Source organism: Dreissena polymorpha, chromosome 8 (assembly GCF_020536995.1).
Source record: "Dreissena polymorpha isolate Duluth1 chromosome 8, UMN_Dpol_1.0, whole genome shotgun sequence".
NCBI lineage: Eukaryota > Metazoa > Mollusca > Bivalvia > Myida > Dreissenidae > Dreissena > Dreissena polymorpha.
The window spans coordinates 5680848-5697824 of NC_068362.1; the positions used below are offsets into that span (position 1 = coordinate 5680848).

The 16977-nt window shown below is 38.8% G+C and overlaps 2 protein-coding genes across 3 annotated transcripts; both read right to left on the minus strand.

Annotated features, from left to right (window-relative positions):
- Nucleotides 1-6963: 6963 nt before the first annotated feature.
- LOC127842472 (endoglucanase-like) lies at nucleotides 6964-10699 on the minus strand. Its single transcript, XM_052372002.1, has 4 exons — nucleotides 10532-10699; nucleotides 8403-8542; nucleotides 7788-7902; nucleotides 6964-7563 (listed from the first exon to the last, which is right to left on the minus strand). The coding sequence occupies exons 1-4, from the start codon at nucleotides 10689-10691 to the stop codon at nucleotides 7244-7246; spliced, it is 735 nt and encodes a 244-aa protein (XP_052227962.1). The 5' UTR covers nucleotides 10692-10699; the 3' UTR covers nucleotides 6964-7243.
- Nucleotides 10700-11747: 1048 nt separating this feature from the next.
- LOC127842387 (endoglucanase-like) lies at nucleotides 11748-16971 on the minus strand. Of its 2 annotated transcripts, XM_052371871.1 has the most exons (4): nucleotides 16845-16971; nucleotides 14799-14938; nucleotides 14371-14485; nucleotides 11748-12348 (listed from the first exon to the last, which is right to left on the minus strand). In XM_052371871.1, exons 2-4 carry the CDS (start codon nucleotides 14889-14891, stop codon nucleotides 12044-12046), a joined length of 513 nt encoding a protein of 170 aa, XP_052227831.1. In that variant the 5' UTR covers nucleotides 14892-14938; nucleotides 16845-16971; the 3' UTR covers nucleotides 11748-12043. The 2 variants fall into 2 exon arrangements, with proteins under 2 accessions (XP_052227831.1, XP_052227830.1); XM_052371870.1 differs by lacking the exon at nucleotides 16845-16971 and having other exon boundaries at nucleotides 14799-14989.
- Between the last annotated feature and the right edge of the window lie 6 nt (nucleotides 16972-16977).

Genomic DNA, 16977 nt, shown 5'->3' on the forward strand with positions numbered 1-16977 from the left:
CTCTTACGTTTTACGACTCAACCTTCTCGTACAATTTAGTTTAGGAATATAATAGTCGTTGGTTGAAATAGAACGCTCAAATATACACGTCGCGGTCAGGCAACATTGTGTGGTTGACATCGTTGGTATGATGTACCATGATAGCATCGATGGGATCTGCTCCGACTTTTTCCAAACATCCGAAAACAGGTTCATGTACATGTGTAGAACAAAATTACAATTAAAAAATAAAGCATGAAAAAAATGAATACTTTATCAATACGCGTTCAGCATCTTGTTGAAATAGAACCAAAACCTTTTTGACGTCGGCATTGCAGTTGAAGCGTCATAACTTTTTCTAATACAAGAAAAATCAATGGGCATTGACGTGCCCCAAAGCATTTTATATCCATGATGGTGTATTTGACAAATAAAACATACTTAAGCCATACTTATTAGTTCAAGATGAGCCTTATAATGCTTTCAGAAAGCAAACGTCATATTATTTTTATGTTTATTATTAACCGGACATTTGTAAAGTAACTTTTGTTGAGGGTTTTTTTCAGTCTCGTCGTTAATATATGTTTACCATCCTTAAATCCATAGTATTTGAGGCGGATTTCATTTAAAATAGTTTTTTAAAGATGAGCAGTTAATTGTAACACCTGTTCACTACATTTGCGTTGCTTTACGTGGCGATTATTTACTTATGTTAGGTCTTAATTTGAATGTTGAAAACAAAATATGATTGTTATTTACGTTCCTAGTCAATCATGATAGTATTTGTGTAATGAAAATGACAATTGTTTGGTAAAGAACATTTGAACGTGCTCATATATGTTTCGCCGCAACGTTCGCCTATAATTCCGTTTTTTTTTATTAAAAGGGGCCTTTTCACGTTTTGGTAAATTGACAAAATTGAACAAGGTTGTTTCATATTCGCAAATTTTCGTTTTAGGTATGATATTTGTGAGGAAACCGTAATACTAAACATTTACCATGCTCTAAAATAGCCCCTAAATGCATCTTTTGACGATTTAAAAACCTGAAAATTGTAAACGTTGCAACGCGAAACGATTGAATAATTTGGAGAGTTCTGTTGTTGTCGTTATATTTTGTGAAACTACGAGGATTGCTTATACCCCCGTCACACCGGACTCGCGTCCTTACTGTGTCCTTACGGCGACCCAGGTCGCAGTGAGGACGTCATAGACGCCGGGGGAACGCAGTAAGGACGCAATAGGACGCAGTGAAGACGCCGAAAATTGCTCAGGACGCGAGCACACGGCGACCAGTTTGAACATGTTCAAAGTGGTCGCCGAAGTCCGGCGTTTTACGGCGTTCTGTTCAGGACGCAATAGTCGTAGTAGAGAAGCAGTAGGGTCGTTGTAAGGTCGCCATGGACGTCGTGTGGTCGCCGCTCAAACCCACAGTAAATGATAATTGACTGCAAGGCGACCGTACGGCGACCTTATTGCGACTTTAGTACGTCCTTTGTACGTCTATCGCGTCCTCAGAACGACTATGGCGTCCTTACTGCGACTTCATTGCGTCCTTACGGTGTCTATTGCGACCCTACTACGACTATGGCGTTCCTACTGCGATCCCAGTGCGTCTTTAGGGACGTATTAAGGACGCCGTGAGGACGCGCAGAACGCCATAAACCAGGACGCTGATGTGACGGGAAGGCGAAAAACAGAATTTTTACCGAAAAAGTCATTGACGTCCTTACAACGACAATCAGAAACACAGTCTTAGGTCGCCGTAAGGACGCCAGTCCGGTGTGACGGGGCTATTATATGTAGTATAAAATACAGCTTTGTTTGTATAAGGAAGGATGGGCGAGAGGTCTAATGCGCAGAATTTTTACTCCAGGACTCCAGGGATCAATGGTTCGAGTCCGGCTGAGGGGTTACATTTTTGGTCTTTTATTTTTTATTTTTTAATGGAGCTTTTTAGATCCAATGTTTACATTTTTCAAGATAAAGCATTTAATGACAAACTTCAAAACATGCCAAAATCTGTGAAAATGCCCCTTTAAATATTTTCCCACTTATTTTCCATGCTAACCTTATAAGAAAAACAAGCGTTTAACTCGTTAAACCTAAACAAAATCAAACTATTTATGAACTGTTTAAACTACATCAATCGTACAAGGTGTGTCACGCATGAAAGCAGAGTAATACACCAATTTATACTGTCCACTGAAGATTAGTGACGGCACTGATCGCCGTTATTTCGTAGGTCGTTTTTGCCAGGGCAGGTCTAGCCAGGTCTGAAAGTCTTAAAAGTCTACACGGGTCCACTGTTCCTGTGCATTCCTGAAGAAAATAACCTATTACGAGTGCATACACTGGATACTTCGGCAGTCATTTGTCTTTTTATGCTCATAAAGACCTCCACATTCAGAGGCGTGAGGTCTTCTTTAATAAATATATCTGCATGGCGGAGAAAAAGACCTTGCCTTAGCACTGTGTTACGAAGAAGCCTGGACTGAAAGCGCACACTTATGTCCTTTTTTTCCGCCGAAAATGCCGGTGCTTTCTTTAAGCGATGGGCGATATCGATCTCGCTGGTTATTTTGCAGCCCAGTGTAATGTTTCTACCATGTACTTGGTGGTTTCATCAGCTGTTTCGAACCGCTGTAATCGTTTTCTGCTGATCATTATGGTGTTGCTGCGGTTACAATTGATTTGCCTCATTTTCTCCTTTCCTCGTTTCTGAAAACAAAATCTGAATTCACCACTTCTTGTTCTGCAAGTTTCGTGTTGAGGTCTTTAATTTCATGTTTCAGCATTTCATCATGTTCAACTTTGGTTTCAAAGATACTTGATTTTAGCTCTTCGATTTTCTTTGAAAGTATCTTAACCATTTCGTCTTTGATACCCGATAGTTATTCCTTCATGGTATCTCTCATTCGTGTATCGTCCTTTTCAATTAGTTGTTTCATTTTTGTATTAATTTCTTCAATTGACATGTCAACGGCTTATGCAACATTTGCAAATTTATTAATTATGTCTTAAAGTTGACATTTACTGTCATTAATTTCGGAGGGAACGTTGCAAACTGGTTTCCAATTTTCTGTCCAACTTTCGATATTTTTGCCCTACGCGATTTTTTTACTTTTAGGAGTTTGTTCGTTTGGTGATACTTGTAGTTTAATTTCACTGATGCTTCCAGTGGAGTTTATGTCATTTTTACTTTTCTTCTTGAAGTTACATAATTTATCTAGGGTTGCAAAGACACAAAACTACACTGCACGATATTAGTTAATTATTTTTTCTTTAGCTACATATTTCAATAGGATATTCATGAGGACCAGATTAAAGATATCGTCCAATGTGAATGGCCAGGCAAAATGGTACGCCCTCATTTTGTCACTATGCAATCATTCTTGTAACATTAGTGCTATGCGGTAACGAAGAGTTCCCTATTCATCGCGATGTGTTTAATGATTCCGTTAATAACACGTGTTTTGTTTTTAAACGCAGTGTTTATCTGTGTATGGATGCCAGTATAATGTAGAAGCTTCAATAACATTGGTTTTGTTTTTTACCATGTTCATATAAATTATTAATATACAGTAACACATTTTAAATCTGCTCTTTCTATAGCCGTTTACAGACAACACAAATACTGTTATTTAACCGCTTGGTAATCTAAGTTTGAAGGGGAACAACTGCTCGTTCAAAATCGAGTGATTTGTTAGACGTTGTTGCCCATCAGTTACATATTGATGAATGAACGAGATAAGGGAATGTCATAATTAATTAAAAGCCTGAATAGAACACGCAACTTATTTCTAAACGTTAGATATGAATTCATTTTACCATCAATCATTTTAATTATGCCATTGTCAGCATGTTTTAACCCATGTACGAGTATTAAAGGGGCTGTCCAACAGATTTTGGCATGTATTGAAGCTTGTCATTAAATGCTTTAAATGCTTTATATTGTTAAATTTAAACATTTGAACTATAAATCTCTAGTAAAAAAACAAACAAGAATACAATTTAAAAATAGGAAAAAAGTAACCCTCAACAGGGCTCGAACCACTGACCCCTGGATCCACGGAGTGCTGGAGTAAAAGCCTCCCGGCTAGACCACTCCACCATCCACGCTCATATTGACAGCGAATGTATTGTTTAGCTATATAAGCAATCCTCGTAGTTTCCCAATATATCGAATCGCGTCTGTTGGACGGCCCCTTTAATTTTTGTAGTACCCCAAATACTATCATCCGCGTTCAAAAGATTCTCTTTGAACTGAAGTGATCAGATGTAAATAAACATTACCTATATGAATTTGTTTTGAACTGTTAGGCTTCCTATACTCATAAAATATTTGTACACAGTAATGCGTGTGTGGTGGGTGTGGGTGGTGGCACACAAAGTCAATCGTGAGTTTTATCCCTTTTTATTGACGTCGACCAAAATAATCACAGGGCGATAAAAACTATACAAAAGGCGATCACGACAATTGTTACAAACAGAAAAAAAACATGTGATATGAGGAAATATTGATAAAATTAATATTAAATTAATAAACGCACGTTTCCTAATACAATACAATAAAAGGTTCTTACAACAAGAACCTCATGGTGTATGTATATCACGAGTTTATTTACAGGTCGTCCCTGCGTCTTCACGACGTCATTTAGTACAGACATACCCCTGAGACCTTTCAGGGGAAAATATTTAATTTTGAGCCAAAGATGGTCAAATGTACCCCGGCTACCCGGGTATTCGCTAAAGAGATAATTTTGATCCAAATAGCCAAGTGCACGATGACCAATGAGGCATTAATGTGCGCTGGTAGACAATTTAAAGACAATTCATGTATGGTTGCCCTTGAAATGACAAGGGAGTGCTGACAATGTAGCAAAGATGCTTTTTCTGCTCCTAGCGCGCTGCGCCTTTATGGTCACTCCTGTCTTCACCAGCCGTCGACCCGATCGCAAGAACGGTTTCCCAAGAACGTTGGGCGTACTGAGTACATCCGCCCCGGGGCACTTCCATAAGGTCATCCCCTCGAAGTTCTGGACTGCCACGTACGTGTGCTACGCTGGTAAATTCGCTGTCCTGCTGCCTCTGTCCCAATCCTGGCGAGTATAGTGGTATCCCCTAAACCGCTCTCTCTCTCTTCATCCCCTACGGACAATGCAGCTGTAAGTGCGTTCCGCTTGGGGCCCCTATCATCGCTGTTCTGGGAGACAGCGAAGCACCGTCCCATTCCTGGCGGTTACAGTGACCAATCCTAAACCACTGTATAGTCATCCCCTACGGATATACCGCTTAGGGAACCCCGATTTTCGAGTTATGGGAGATAGCGAACCTAACAGAAGAGACGTCGTCCGGCTCGAGGGTGGCGGACCAAGCTGGGTTAGCAGAGCTGCCCGCAGAAGTTCCCTTCCGACAAGAAAATCCTCTGCTGGTGACTCTCGCCCCGGTCGCGACGCGCACGCTCCAGCTGCTGAACGAGCAAACCATATTGTAAATCAGTTGTTGGAATATAAGTCGACCACGCGTGATGGAGTTTTATCCACTATATCTTTGCAAATGCAAGCGTGTTCAGGAAGTTGTTAATCTCTAACAAACGTGTTTAAGTGCTGAACAATGCGAATCTTGCATCGGAACAAAATCAATAATTTTATTTTGATAACTTTTGCATCAGCCTGTGTTGGTGCATGCACACGGGAGAGGGCACAATGGTCCCACAAATAGTAATTATATGATGTGAAAAGGGAGATAATAAATTGACCTGCTGAGTATACTACAATTACCATATGTGTATAACCGTATAAAGAACATGTATTTAATTGAGTGAGTGTGTTTCGAATTTTATGATGTTTCTCATATCGCAGCACTCCTATCTGACTGAGTCATATTCAGCTGCAATTTTCATTCAATTTAGTTTTTACCGAAATATTTTCATTTTGTATTTGATTTTCTGTCCTGATGGGACGCCGGAGAATCTGAAGAAATCTCAGCTTGTCCGGAATGGTGCCAGCAACCCAACGCATATGCTTCCGGAAACGGGGATTGAACCGGGTCGCTTAGGTGAGATGCGCATTTACCAACCGCTGGGCCTACCGTTTTTGTTTTAATCGTCGTTAAAGCGGCAGAGGGTCAACTTAACAAGGAGTTACACATAGACCGAAGGGATGTTATGAGTCCGTATTGGAGATCGGGTAATGGGCATGCGTCTCCAAGAAGGGCATACTTTGTTCGGAAGGGAATACTCATATTACACGGTACTTCATATAAAAGGGACCGACCCAACCATTGCCACCGCATCTAATGTCACACTTATTTACTATTTTCGTTTGTTTGAACAAGCAGTAACTTACGATCTGTCTTTGGAAAGGCAGAGAATAAGGGTTTGCATAAGTTTGGATCTCCAATGACCTACCGATATTATATGCGTTTGCATGGGTATGTAGATATGTTAGTTTAAACATATTTATTTAAGCTCGATTGCATATAAAGCCTAAGGCTTATTTTAAACGCGCTCGAGTCCATTTCCTGGGACTAGGACCAGTACTTGGTGTCTATGGGGGAAATTTTAAGAACGGAGCCACTGTGGGGATCGAAACCGATACCTCCCGATCGCTAGGCTGACACCATATCCACTGCAACACTGCGACCTTTAGATATGTAGTGATTTACGATCTGAGTTTGCTGTCATCTGCAGGGACTTGGAACGGCATTCACTTAAAATCTGCGTGTGTCCGGATATTAATGGAGTTACGATCTACGTTTAATTTTACTGGCAGTTTATTACACTTTTTTTGGAAAGTCAAAGACTAACGAACTGCATCTGTTTGGATCGCTGCTGACTTAGCTTCTGTGCTTGTGTTTTGGATATCGAGTGAAAGTTTGAGTTGCATTGTGTTTCGCCAGATGAGTCCGATGTACATTATTTAAGCGAACGCCAGAACTTGCAGCAGATATGAGCAGTAGCGGGTAAAAAAAACGCTGACCGTTATTTTTATATCTGGGCCATGCTCTGTCAATCAGCGGTGTAATGCATGTGTGTAAAGTGTCGTCCCAGATAAGCCTGTGCAGTCCACACAGGCTAATCATGGGCGTAACGTTCCGCTTTTATAATATGTTTCTTTTCAAGAAAGTCTCTTCTTAGCTAAAATCTATTTTAGGCGGCAAGTGTCGTTCCTGGAACGACGCTTTACGCACATGCATTTAACCCCCTTTTCACAGGGCGTGGCTCATTTTATTTGCAAAACATACGAGCGATAACGCCAGTGTTACTTTTTGCCACTATGTTGTGAGCACTGACACGTATGCCACATGCTACGAAGGGGAGTGAGGCCGTAAAGGGCGTGACCGTGGTTGCAGTCCGCCCATTCCCACGTCACTTCCGGGTTGTTCCAGCCAATACCGGTGATCTGGTTGTTGCCGTTTTCTAGGTCAAAGTGCGCTCCGTAGCCGTACTGGTTGACACCGTCACTCCCTTGTTGACTGCACCAGCTCAAATTGGGGGCCTCGTTGGGGCAGAGGTTGGTTATCATGAATATCCTTGACTGACCCTCGGCCGTTGCTCCGCCTTGGCCATCGACGAAACCACCTGCAACAGGAAATGAAACATACTACAATGGGAATTCATGTTTTCATTTATTTGATTTCTTTTGTGTGCAAACGTGCTATTTGTATACCTGTGCTGATAAGGTAGAAACAGCTGGTATATGATCGAAATTGATGGTTGCGTGAAACGTAAAAAGGAAAACAATGCGTTAATATTACACGACACTAAGACAAAACGAATATGGAAACGTGCCACACGCTACACACCAGTTGTGGTAAGCTTGATACATTTTCCGCATGACGGACCGCACCATTTACCGCCCGCACCGTCGAACAGAGCCTGATTGGCTGCCACTACGAACCCGCTGTGGTTCCATGGAAACTGAAAGCCATGTTTTGTTTGGTGGAACTGGTATAGCTCATTGATCAAGCATTGAAGAACTATGAAAAGTACAAACCTATCTTTAACTTTGAATCACAACGCATTATTGACAAAAGATCATATACGTATAAGTCTAACGCTCACTTGCTCACTTGACGAGTGTTTGTATCAAATAACATAGTTGGGCCTTGCTCTGGGAAAACGGGGATGAATTGAGCCGAGTTCTGAGAAAACTGGACATAATGCTTGTGCGTAAAGTGTCGTCCCAGATTAGCCTGTGCAGTCCGCACAGGCTTATCAGGGACGACACTTTTCGCTTTTATGACATTTTTTGTTTAAATAAAGTATCTTCTTCTCATGAGAAACCTAGTTTCTTGGGATTATGCGTCGAACCGCTTGCCATACCAATTGCCGAAACCCAATTTCGCTCCTGGCACGTTATGCCAATTCAATGTAGTAATACCATAAATTAAACAGTGGGGGTTTACGACTCTCTCTACCTGGTTGTCGTTGTCGGCGGGCCCGCAGCCGCACGCGCCCTTGTGGTAGTCCGCGTACCTAGTCGTGGAGGCGCACTTCTTGCCGTTGTACATCAAGGGGTGCCCCGTGCATTTCTGGTTCGCCTCCGCCACAAGCGCACCTGAAACGAAAGTGGTGGTGAACAGAGGTACAAGTGATAGACCAATGTACCGTCGTTATATCTCGTTTGATGCTCTCACTTTACTTCTTTGAAACGGGTTCTAAAGTGATGGCAGTTTTCTTGATGTAGGATCATCAGTTAAATCCATGAGATCAAAGGAAATGGTGCTGACTTATGTCGCGGGACATGTTTTGCGTTATTCTAACCTGCAAATCATCAATATGAACGAGGAATATTAAAATATATATATAATTCAACAGTTTATGGAGAAAAAAAACTAATTCATAACAACAAACGTTTTTTCCTAAGCGCAAAGCCGAAAAGAACAGGTTTACTCGAGGCGCTTTCTGATAAAACTGGACTTAATGCATGTGCGTAAAGTGTCAACCCAAATTAGCCTGTGCAGTCCTCACACTTTTCGCACATGCATTATGCCCAGTTTTCTCAGAACACGACTCACTCGTATTTATTGCGTACCTAAACTGTGTCCATGAATGCTATGAACATTTTATTTTCACCTGTGGAATAATGAGGTTTTTGACAACAGCGTCATTGTTGAAGTGAAGGGCTTTCAATGGAATTATTTGCATTTATATGAAAAACTCTTATTTCGATGGTGTTATTGAACTCATTTCCTGAATTGTTACTCTTGATTGGTACTCATAAACGTTGTATATAATGCACAAACGTGAAGAACGTGCATCACCGTATAGATAAAATTGGGCCGTGCTCTGTGAAAAGGGGGTTTAATGCAAGTGCGTTAAGTCTTATCCCGGATTAGCTTGTGCATTACAGACAGGCTAATCAACGACGAAATTTCCGCCTAAACTTGAATTTTGCTAAGAAGAGACTTTTTTTAAACGAAATATATCATAAAAGCGGAAAGTGTCGTCCCTAATTGGCCTCTGTTGACTGCACAGGCTAATCCGGGACGGCACTTTACTCACATGCATTAATTTCCTTTTTCTCAGAGCACGGTATAATTCAAAATCTTTCAGTAATGTTTGCACTTCGCCGATACCTCTACAAATTTTCCAAACGGAAACACTTATGTAGCGATTTAATTTTATACGTAAAATCTTTATATGGAATGCATTGTTATATAAGTATAAAGAACAATCGGCGCACCTGATGAGGTCACACACGATGCGAGTTTTTCATAACGGGCGGAGGAGGGGGGGGGGAGGAGCAGCGATATGAAGTAAAATTTAAAAGCTGCTAGCAAATTTATCATTTATTTCATTTACACAATTGGTGTATACTAAAGCGGTTTTTCAGGTGAAAAATTTGTATTTGCTGCTATTTATCATTTTATTTTGTTAAAGGGATCTTTTCACGCTTTGGTAAATTGACAAAATTGAAAAAAGTTGATTCAGATTCGTAAGTTTTCGTTTTAGTAATGATATTTGTGAGGAAACAGTAATACTGAACATTAACCATGCTCTAATATAGCCATTATTTGCATCTTTTGACGATTTTAAAACCTAAAAATTATAAAGCGTTGCAACGCGAAACGATTGAATAATTTGGAGAGTTCTGTTTTTGTCGTTAAATTTTGTGAAACTACGAAGATTGCTTATATAAGGTATAAAATACGTCACGAATGTGTACTCGGCGGAATAGCTCAGTAGGCTAAAGCGTTTTTACTTCAGGACTCTGGCAGGACTCCAGGGGTCACTGGTTCGAAACCTGCTCCGGGCAATGTTCTTTTCCTTTTTTTAATTTTTTTCTTGATTTTTTACTGGAGCTTTTACGATCCAATGTTTACATTTATCAATATAAAGCATTTAATGAATAAGTTAAAAAATGCCAAAATCTGTGAAAAGGCCCCTTTAAACAAAGAATCGTGTTACTAGTAACTCGAATTATAAACACAGAAATGTGTATTTTATTATTAATGTAAATATCAATTCACATCTAGTTTAAACACAATTTTTTAAATTTTAAAGCGTTATTGAGAAAATAAGAAACGAATAATATTATACTCACCCCCTACTACTAAGGCAACGATAACAATCCTCATGACCTTTAAATATTCGTCTATTTTAGCGGTGAAGAGAAACATTGTCTTATATAAGATAGTTTGTGACCTAGATGCCAACATCAAAACCACGTTACGCGGTCCAACCGACTCTCCATACAAGGACATCGATAGACGAGAAAAACTGGGGTCATACTGGTTCAGGTTATGCTCTAATGCCCTGGTGATAATATAATTTGATAAGCATTTGTTACTGGCGATGTTGTGTGTGTCCTTTTTGCGAAATCTACATCAGCTAGAGCAGTGGCAGCGGCAGTAGAAATAAGCCTTGCTTTTGGAAAAACGAGGCTTACTGCATGAGCATCATCATCATCATCATCATCATCATCATCATCATCATCATCATCATCATCATCATCATCATCATCATCATCATCATCATCATCATCATTATCATCATCATCATCATCACCACCACCATCATCGTCATCGTCGTCGTCGTCATCTTGATCGTCATCATCATCATCATCATCATCATCATCATCATCACCATAATTATCATCATCATCATTATCATCATCATCACCATCATCATCATCATCATCATTTTCATTTTCATTATCACCACCACGACCAACATCAACATCATCACCACCACCATCATCATCATCAGCAGCAGCATCAACCCCATTATGTTTTCATCATAATCATTACCGTCATCATCGTCATCATCAACATCATTATCATCATGATGCGATCTGCGCTCATTTGGATGCGTGTAAACGTACGTTTTTCTTTGTTTTGAACTTGATAGTAAAATACGATATGTTCAAATTCATGCACGCGTTTTACCTGGCCAGTTAATCTGAAACTTAAACTTTGTGCTTTGACACCAAAATAGTTTTCTTTGTTCGATCAAGGATACATCAGAAACAAATTATATATTCAAACTTTGCATTTTTTCTTATATCGCTTTTGAGAAATTATTTTTACAATGACTTTCATAAATTTAAATTTTACTAGTTTTCTTAAGAGAGAGTAGATGGAGGTTTGTGTTCTGTTTTCTGATGGAAGATTGAAATAACAACACGTGTGTGCTTATATCTGTAATTCCACATTTTACATTTTATGTGTTATTATGGCTTCATCTATGAGGCATGTATGTATACATATGCACCGAACAAGGCTTGATTAATCAAAATTTTATATTAATACGACTGTGTTTTTTTATTAATAGGTTGTTAAAAAAATAGCAAATATTCAGGGAAATACATGTGGTATGTCTAAGAATCCTTAATTATTAGGTAAATGATTCTTCAAGTTATCTATTGGATGCCGAATACCATGTCCATACGTATTATGCGAACAAACGACGGAATTTCAAAATGTCATATTAAAGTTCTAACACCTTGAAGCATTAAAAATCGCCAGCAATTACTACATTTATTCAGCAGATGTTGGCAAACAATTATATTGCTGTTTTACATCTTTATTTGCATAGTCGAGCGCGCTTCAAAAGTCTATCCGCACTGGCACGTCATGTACATCCCGTTGTTAGGTGTGCGCCAATCATCTAAGTGGCCTGCGTCACAGTCGATCAGTTCCCACGTCACTTCCGGGTTATCCCAGCCCATACCGGAGATCTGATTGGCGCCATCTTGGAGGTTAAAGTGCGCTCCGTATCCATTCTGGTTGACCCCGCCGTTACTCGCGTGTTGACTGCACCAGCTCGGGGTTGGGTACGTGTTAGAGCAGAGGTTGGTTATCATGAACACCTTCGACTGACCCTCGCCCGTGGCCTGGCCCTGGCCATCGACGAAACCACCTGTGAGAATAATACTTGTTGGGGCATATATGTGTCTTGTTCTGAGAAAATTGGGCTTACTGCATGTGCGTAAAGTGTCGTCCCAGATTAGCCTGTGCAGTCCGCACAGGCTAATCAGGGACGACACTTTGCGCTTTAATGCTATTTTTCGTTTCAAGGAAGTCTCTTCTACGCGAAAATACGGATAAGGCGGAAAGTGTCGTCCCTGATTAGCCTGTGCGGACTGCACAGGCTAATCTGGGACGACACTTTACGCACATGCATATGACCAGCTTTCACAGAACAAGATACATATGTATTTGGTATGTATTTGGTCGTCTTTTGTGTCAATATGTAGCACTTGTATACTAGCAGTGAAAAGGGAATCAATGAGTGTGTAAGATCAAAATACCTGTAATTTGGCGTTTCAGATTGGGGCCAGTTTTGTCTCGGACCATGTTTGTTCATTTTGTATGATATTGCTTATCATTAACAATACAAATTCAAGTTACTTGTATTCCAGCACAGTATTAGTTTTCTTTAATAACGTTTTATGTTACTGAAATGTGTGAACACTTCCTCACTCGGACTCTGTATTTACTTACAGACGAGACGTTTACAATATTTACAGTGCCCCAGATAAGCTGCGTATCTGCGTCTTTCACCCTATTAAAATGTCTAAAAACGCAAAGAAATTTAATAACATGCGTATTGAAAACGCAACCATTTTGATTTGTACGCAAATTCGTCAAATTCGATGCGTACGACACAATAGCTTCGTTCGAAAATGCTTTGCTTATTTTCGGTATTTTCTCTTTGAAATAATTATCGTCACGCTTCTTTATTAAGCAAGCGCCTGGATGACGGAGCATGAAAACAGTCAAGCTTTATTCAAACTCTCTGCGTTCTAGATTTCATAGTTAAATAAAGCGTCTGATCAAATTATTTTCCTCGACATACATGCGTTTTTAATCTGACTTTATCCGTCGCTCATTGTACACGTATTTATAAAGCGCCTGTACTTTCAGTTTCTATAACGATGCGAAATAAAAAAAATTAAGAGAGGTCGAAAGGCGTCCGCTATTGTTGCGCAAAAATGTCAGTCGATCGCAAACTGTTTCGAACCAAGAAAGCAAGAGCCAAATGATCATTCGTGTTATCGATTTTTTTTGTTTTAAGTTTATATTAAGGACAGTTTCAATGATTAAAAATGTTATGAAACATCAGTTTATTAAAGTTAATTATGATAGTTTAAAGTTTTATTGAATCAATACAAGTGAGCATCTTCCACAAAGGTAAACATCAGTGATATAAAAGTATGCATTTTTATTAATCATTTCACCCTATTTCAAGAAGGAAATCACCCTATTTTTCAAAATCGATGGGTGAAAACCCTATTTCTCAAATAATTATCTGGTGCACTGATATATAGCATAATGTATATCGTCTGTAAGTAAATACAAGGTTCGCATCCTGTGAATAGTTAAGTCTACACGGCAAAGGTCACCGTGGTACACTGACAATTGTGTCCGTCATGCGATCGGACGGTTGCGGATTTGATCCCAGACCGAGAGCATATACGGAACTTTATACGTTTGAAACAGACAAAACATTAGCGGCCTTAATTTATCTACGAAACATGATCGATTTTTGTGTTTTATTCGTGTGAGAACATTGAATTTTTCTTAGAGTCTACACGGCAAAGGTAACCGTGGTGCAATGACAATTGTGTCCGTCTTGCGATCAGACGGTCGCGGATTCGATTCCAGACCGAGAGCATCTACGGTACTTTATCCTTTCGAAACAAAATGAGCGGCCCAAATTTTGCTAAGAAACGTGAACGATTCTTGCGAGTTATTCGTGTGAGAACATAGATTCTTTTAATGAGACATTAAGCGGAAAAATAATATTTATGTAATATGTAGTAATTAAATATTTTAAGGTAACAATCAAGTACGTTTTAATTATAAAAAAAAACAAGCATGTAATGGGTTCAATAATAAAATATTTTTTTCCATATGCTTATTTGCCTACGCTACCCACCGGTGGTGGTTAGCTTGACGCATTTTCCGCACCATCCACCGCACCAGGTAACGCCTCCGGCGTCGAACAGAGCCTGATTGGCTGCAGCCACGAACCCGCTGTGGTTCCATTCGAACTGAAAACCAGATTTTGTAAAGTGTGTTGATTGCTTACTCGCAAATAGAGCCTTATACAATCATTGATAATTTCGAACTTTGTTTTAAGCTTACAACGACTATGTAGTATTAACAATATATCATAAACGTAAACATACAAAACATACCAATATATATCAAATATAATGTTAAATGATGAGTCGAAATCAATCAATAGCTGTGCCTCAAATCTTTACCACCGTCGGATTCCACGTTCGCTTAAATGCGTAATGCTTATTATGAGAAATGATGAAAACAGAAAAACATAAGATGGGTTTTGACAATTGTCACTACCTGGTCGTTGTTCTCGGAGGGCCCGCAGCCGCAGGCGCCCTTGCTGCCGTCAGCGTATTTTGTCGTGGAGGCACATGGCTTACCGTTGTACATCCGGGGATTTCCGGTGCACTTCTGGTTTGTCGGCGCCAACGTCGCATCTGGAACCGAAGTCGTAGCGAATAAACATTTCTATTGAAAGAACAATCTGTCGTCGTTATATCTGTGCAGAGTTCTCGTTGTTTCATCAAACATCTATGTTCTAGTGTTATTTGTTTTTTGAAAGAGAATCAATGAAATCAATCATATCAAAGAGAATGGTGCTGTTTTATATTGCGGCTGTTATTATTTTGTGAAATTCTTATATGCCGTACATCAATTTGAGAGAGGAGACATATATAAATAAATAAAAATAAACTGAGTATGACACCATAAATGATACCTGATAGTTAATGTTATTTTTACGTCAATTCAATAAATAACACACCGAAAGTTTCTAAGCACAACGATTGTTAACGTGACAGTGAAAAAAGGATAAGCATAAATATTTAATTAAGTTTAAAACTATATAATTGTAAAACGGTTCCCTTGTTTAACAATAATATAATTTTGTGCATACTTTCTCTCTCAATACGGTACGTACAATGCATTTAGGTACTATTAACTTTTTTCGCTTATATACATGTATTATTTTATAATAAATGTAGACCGTCCCTGTGTTGACAAAATTACGTAGAAACAATGAATCTCTGCAAACCAAAATCGGCATTGAATTTATTATTATTCTATTTATGCAAAGCGTCTAGAAAAAGGCATTGGCAAACAGCGTAAACCCTGATGCGGCGTCTCATCAGGGTCTGCGCTGTTTGCTTAAAGGAATTTCCGTAAGAAATATTCTAAATATAGAAATAAAAATACTAGACATCCCTTATTTTGTAAATAAATTGATCCAATTTAGAAGAATTGGATAGCTCACTAGGCATAAATGGGTTAAGATGGTGTGCCCTCAGTAAAGAAACAAAGCCCAAGATGATCAGTTACGTGACCTCTCGGACCCTATTATACACATATTGGCGAAGACTGCCCTTTACGCCACTTGTAAAACATGTACAAATAATCGGACAATAACCTGTCTTAAGCACAGCGGCATGGTGTCTTGCATCCTTCAGTATAAATGTATATTATACATTTTAATAATTGCATATTTAAAAAAGAAATGCCAGTATCAAATACCACAGAAGCGTATTTTAAAATTATTACAACGTTATACAAGAAATGGAAATTTGATTTATTTCACCAAATATAGTACTAAACAAATTCCGAGCAAGTTTTAGAAATAATGTATAAACTATTCAAATCATATGTTTGTACGCTTATATTTTAGTATTCATTTTTCAGGTTAAAAAGACACACTAAATTTTTCACACGCGTTTGAAGTATTGACGAATGCAGTTAAAATTTTTAAGAATTGTCATTATAACAAACTTTCTGAAAACTATTATAATATTTGTTTTAAATATAAAGGTGATGCGTTAGATTTTGGTGTATGAGCGAATTTTATACAATAATTGGTTATATACAAATAGTTTAATTAACCCATTTATGCCTAGCGTCTACAAAAAAGGCATTGGCAAACAGCGCAGACCCAGATGAGATGCCGCATAATGTAAGAAATAATCTAAAAATAGAAATTAAAATACTAGACATCCCTAATTTTGGAAATAAGTAGATCAAATTTAGAAGGATGAGAGAGTCCACTAGGCAAAAATGGGTTAACTAGTGATGGTGTTATTTTGAGCGTTAATCAATTGTAGAATGCACCTTTATTAGCGCAGTCGTTGTACGTCTTCTATTATATGAAAACGAAGAAGACAAAAATGCGACTGTTTTTCTTTTCTTGCATTATTTATTATAAGAATAACTTAAAGATTAAAATAATCAGCTATTTTAATATCACCAATCATTAATTTAAATCAAGCCGTGTTCATTAAAACTTTCATGAAATATATTTTTTCGTAAAATACCATTACTCGTCGAAATAAAAGATTGTATAAACTACTGGTTTACCTCCGTTCCCATTTGTATTCGTGATTTCCCTGGAAAAGAGACGAATGTAATGTTAAAATATTTTATTGCCGTGTCGCACGGTGCCAAACATGAGTACCGTCGTCTACTTGAACAGCTGAACTCAACAAATGGT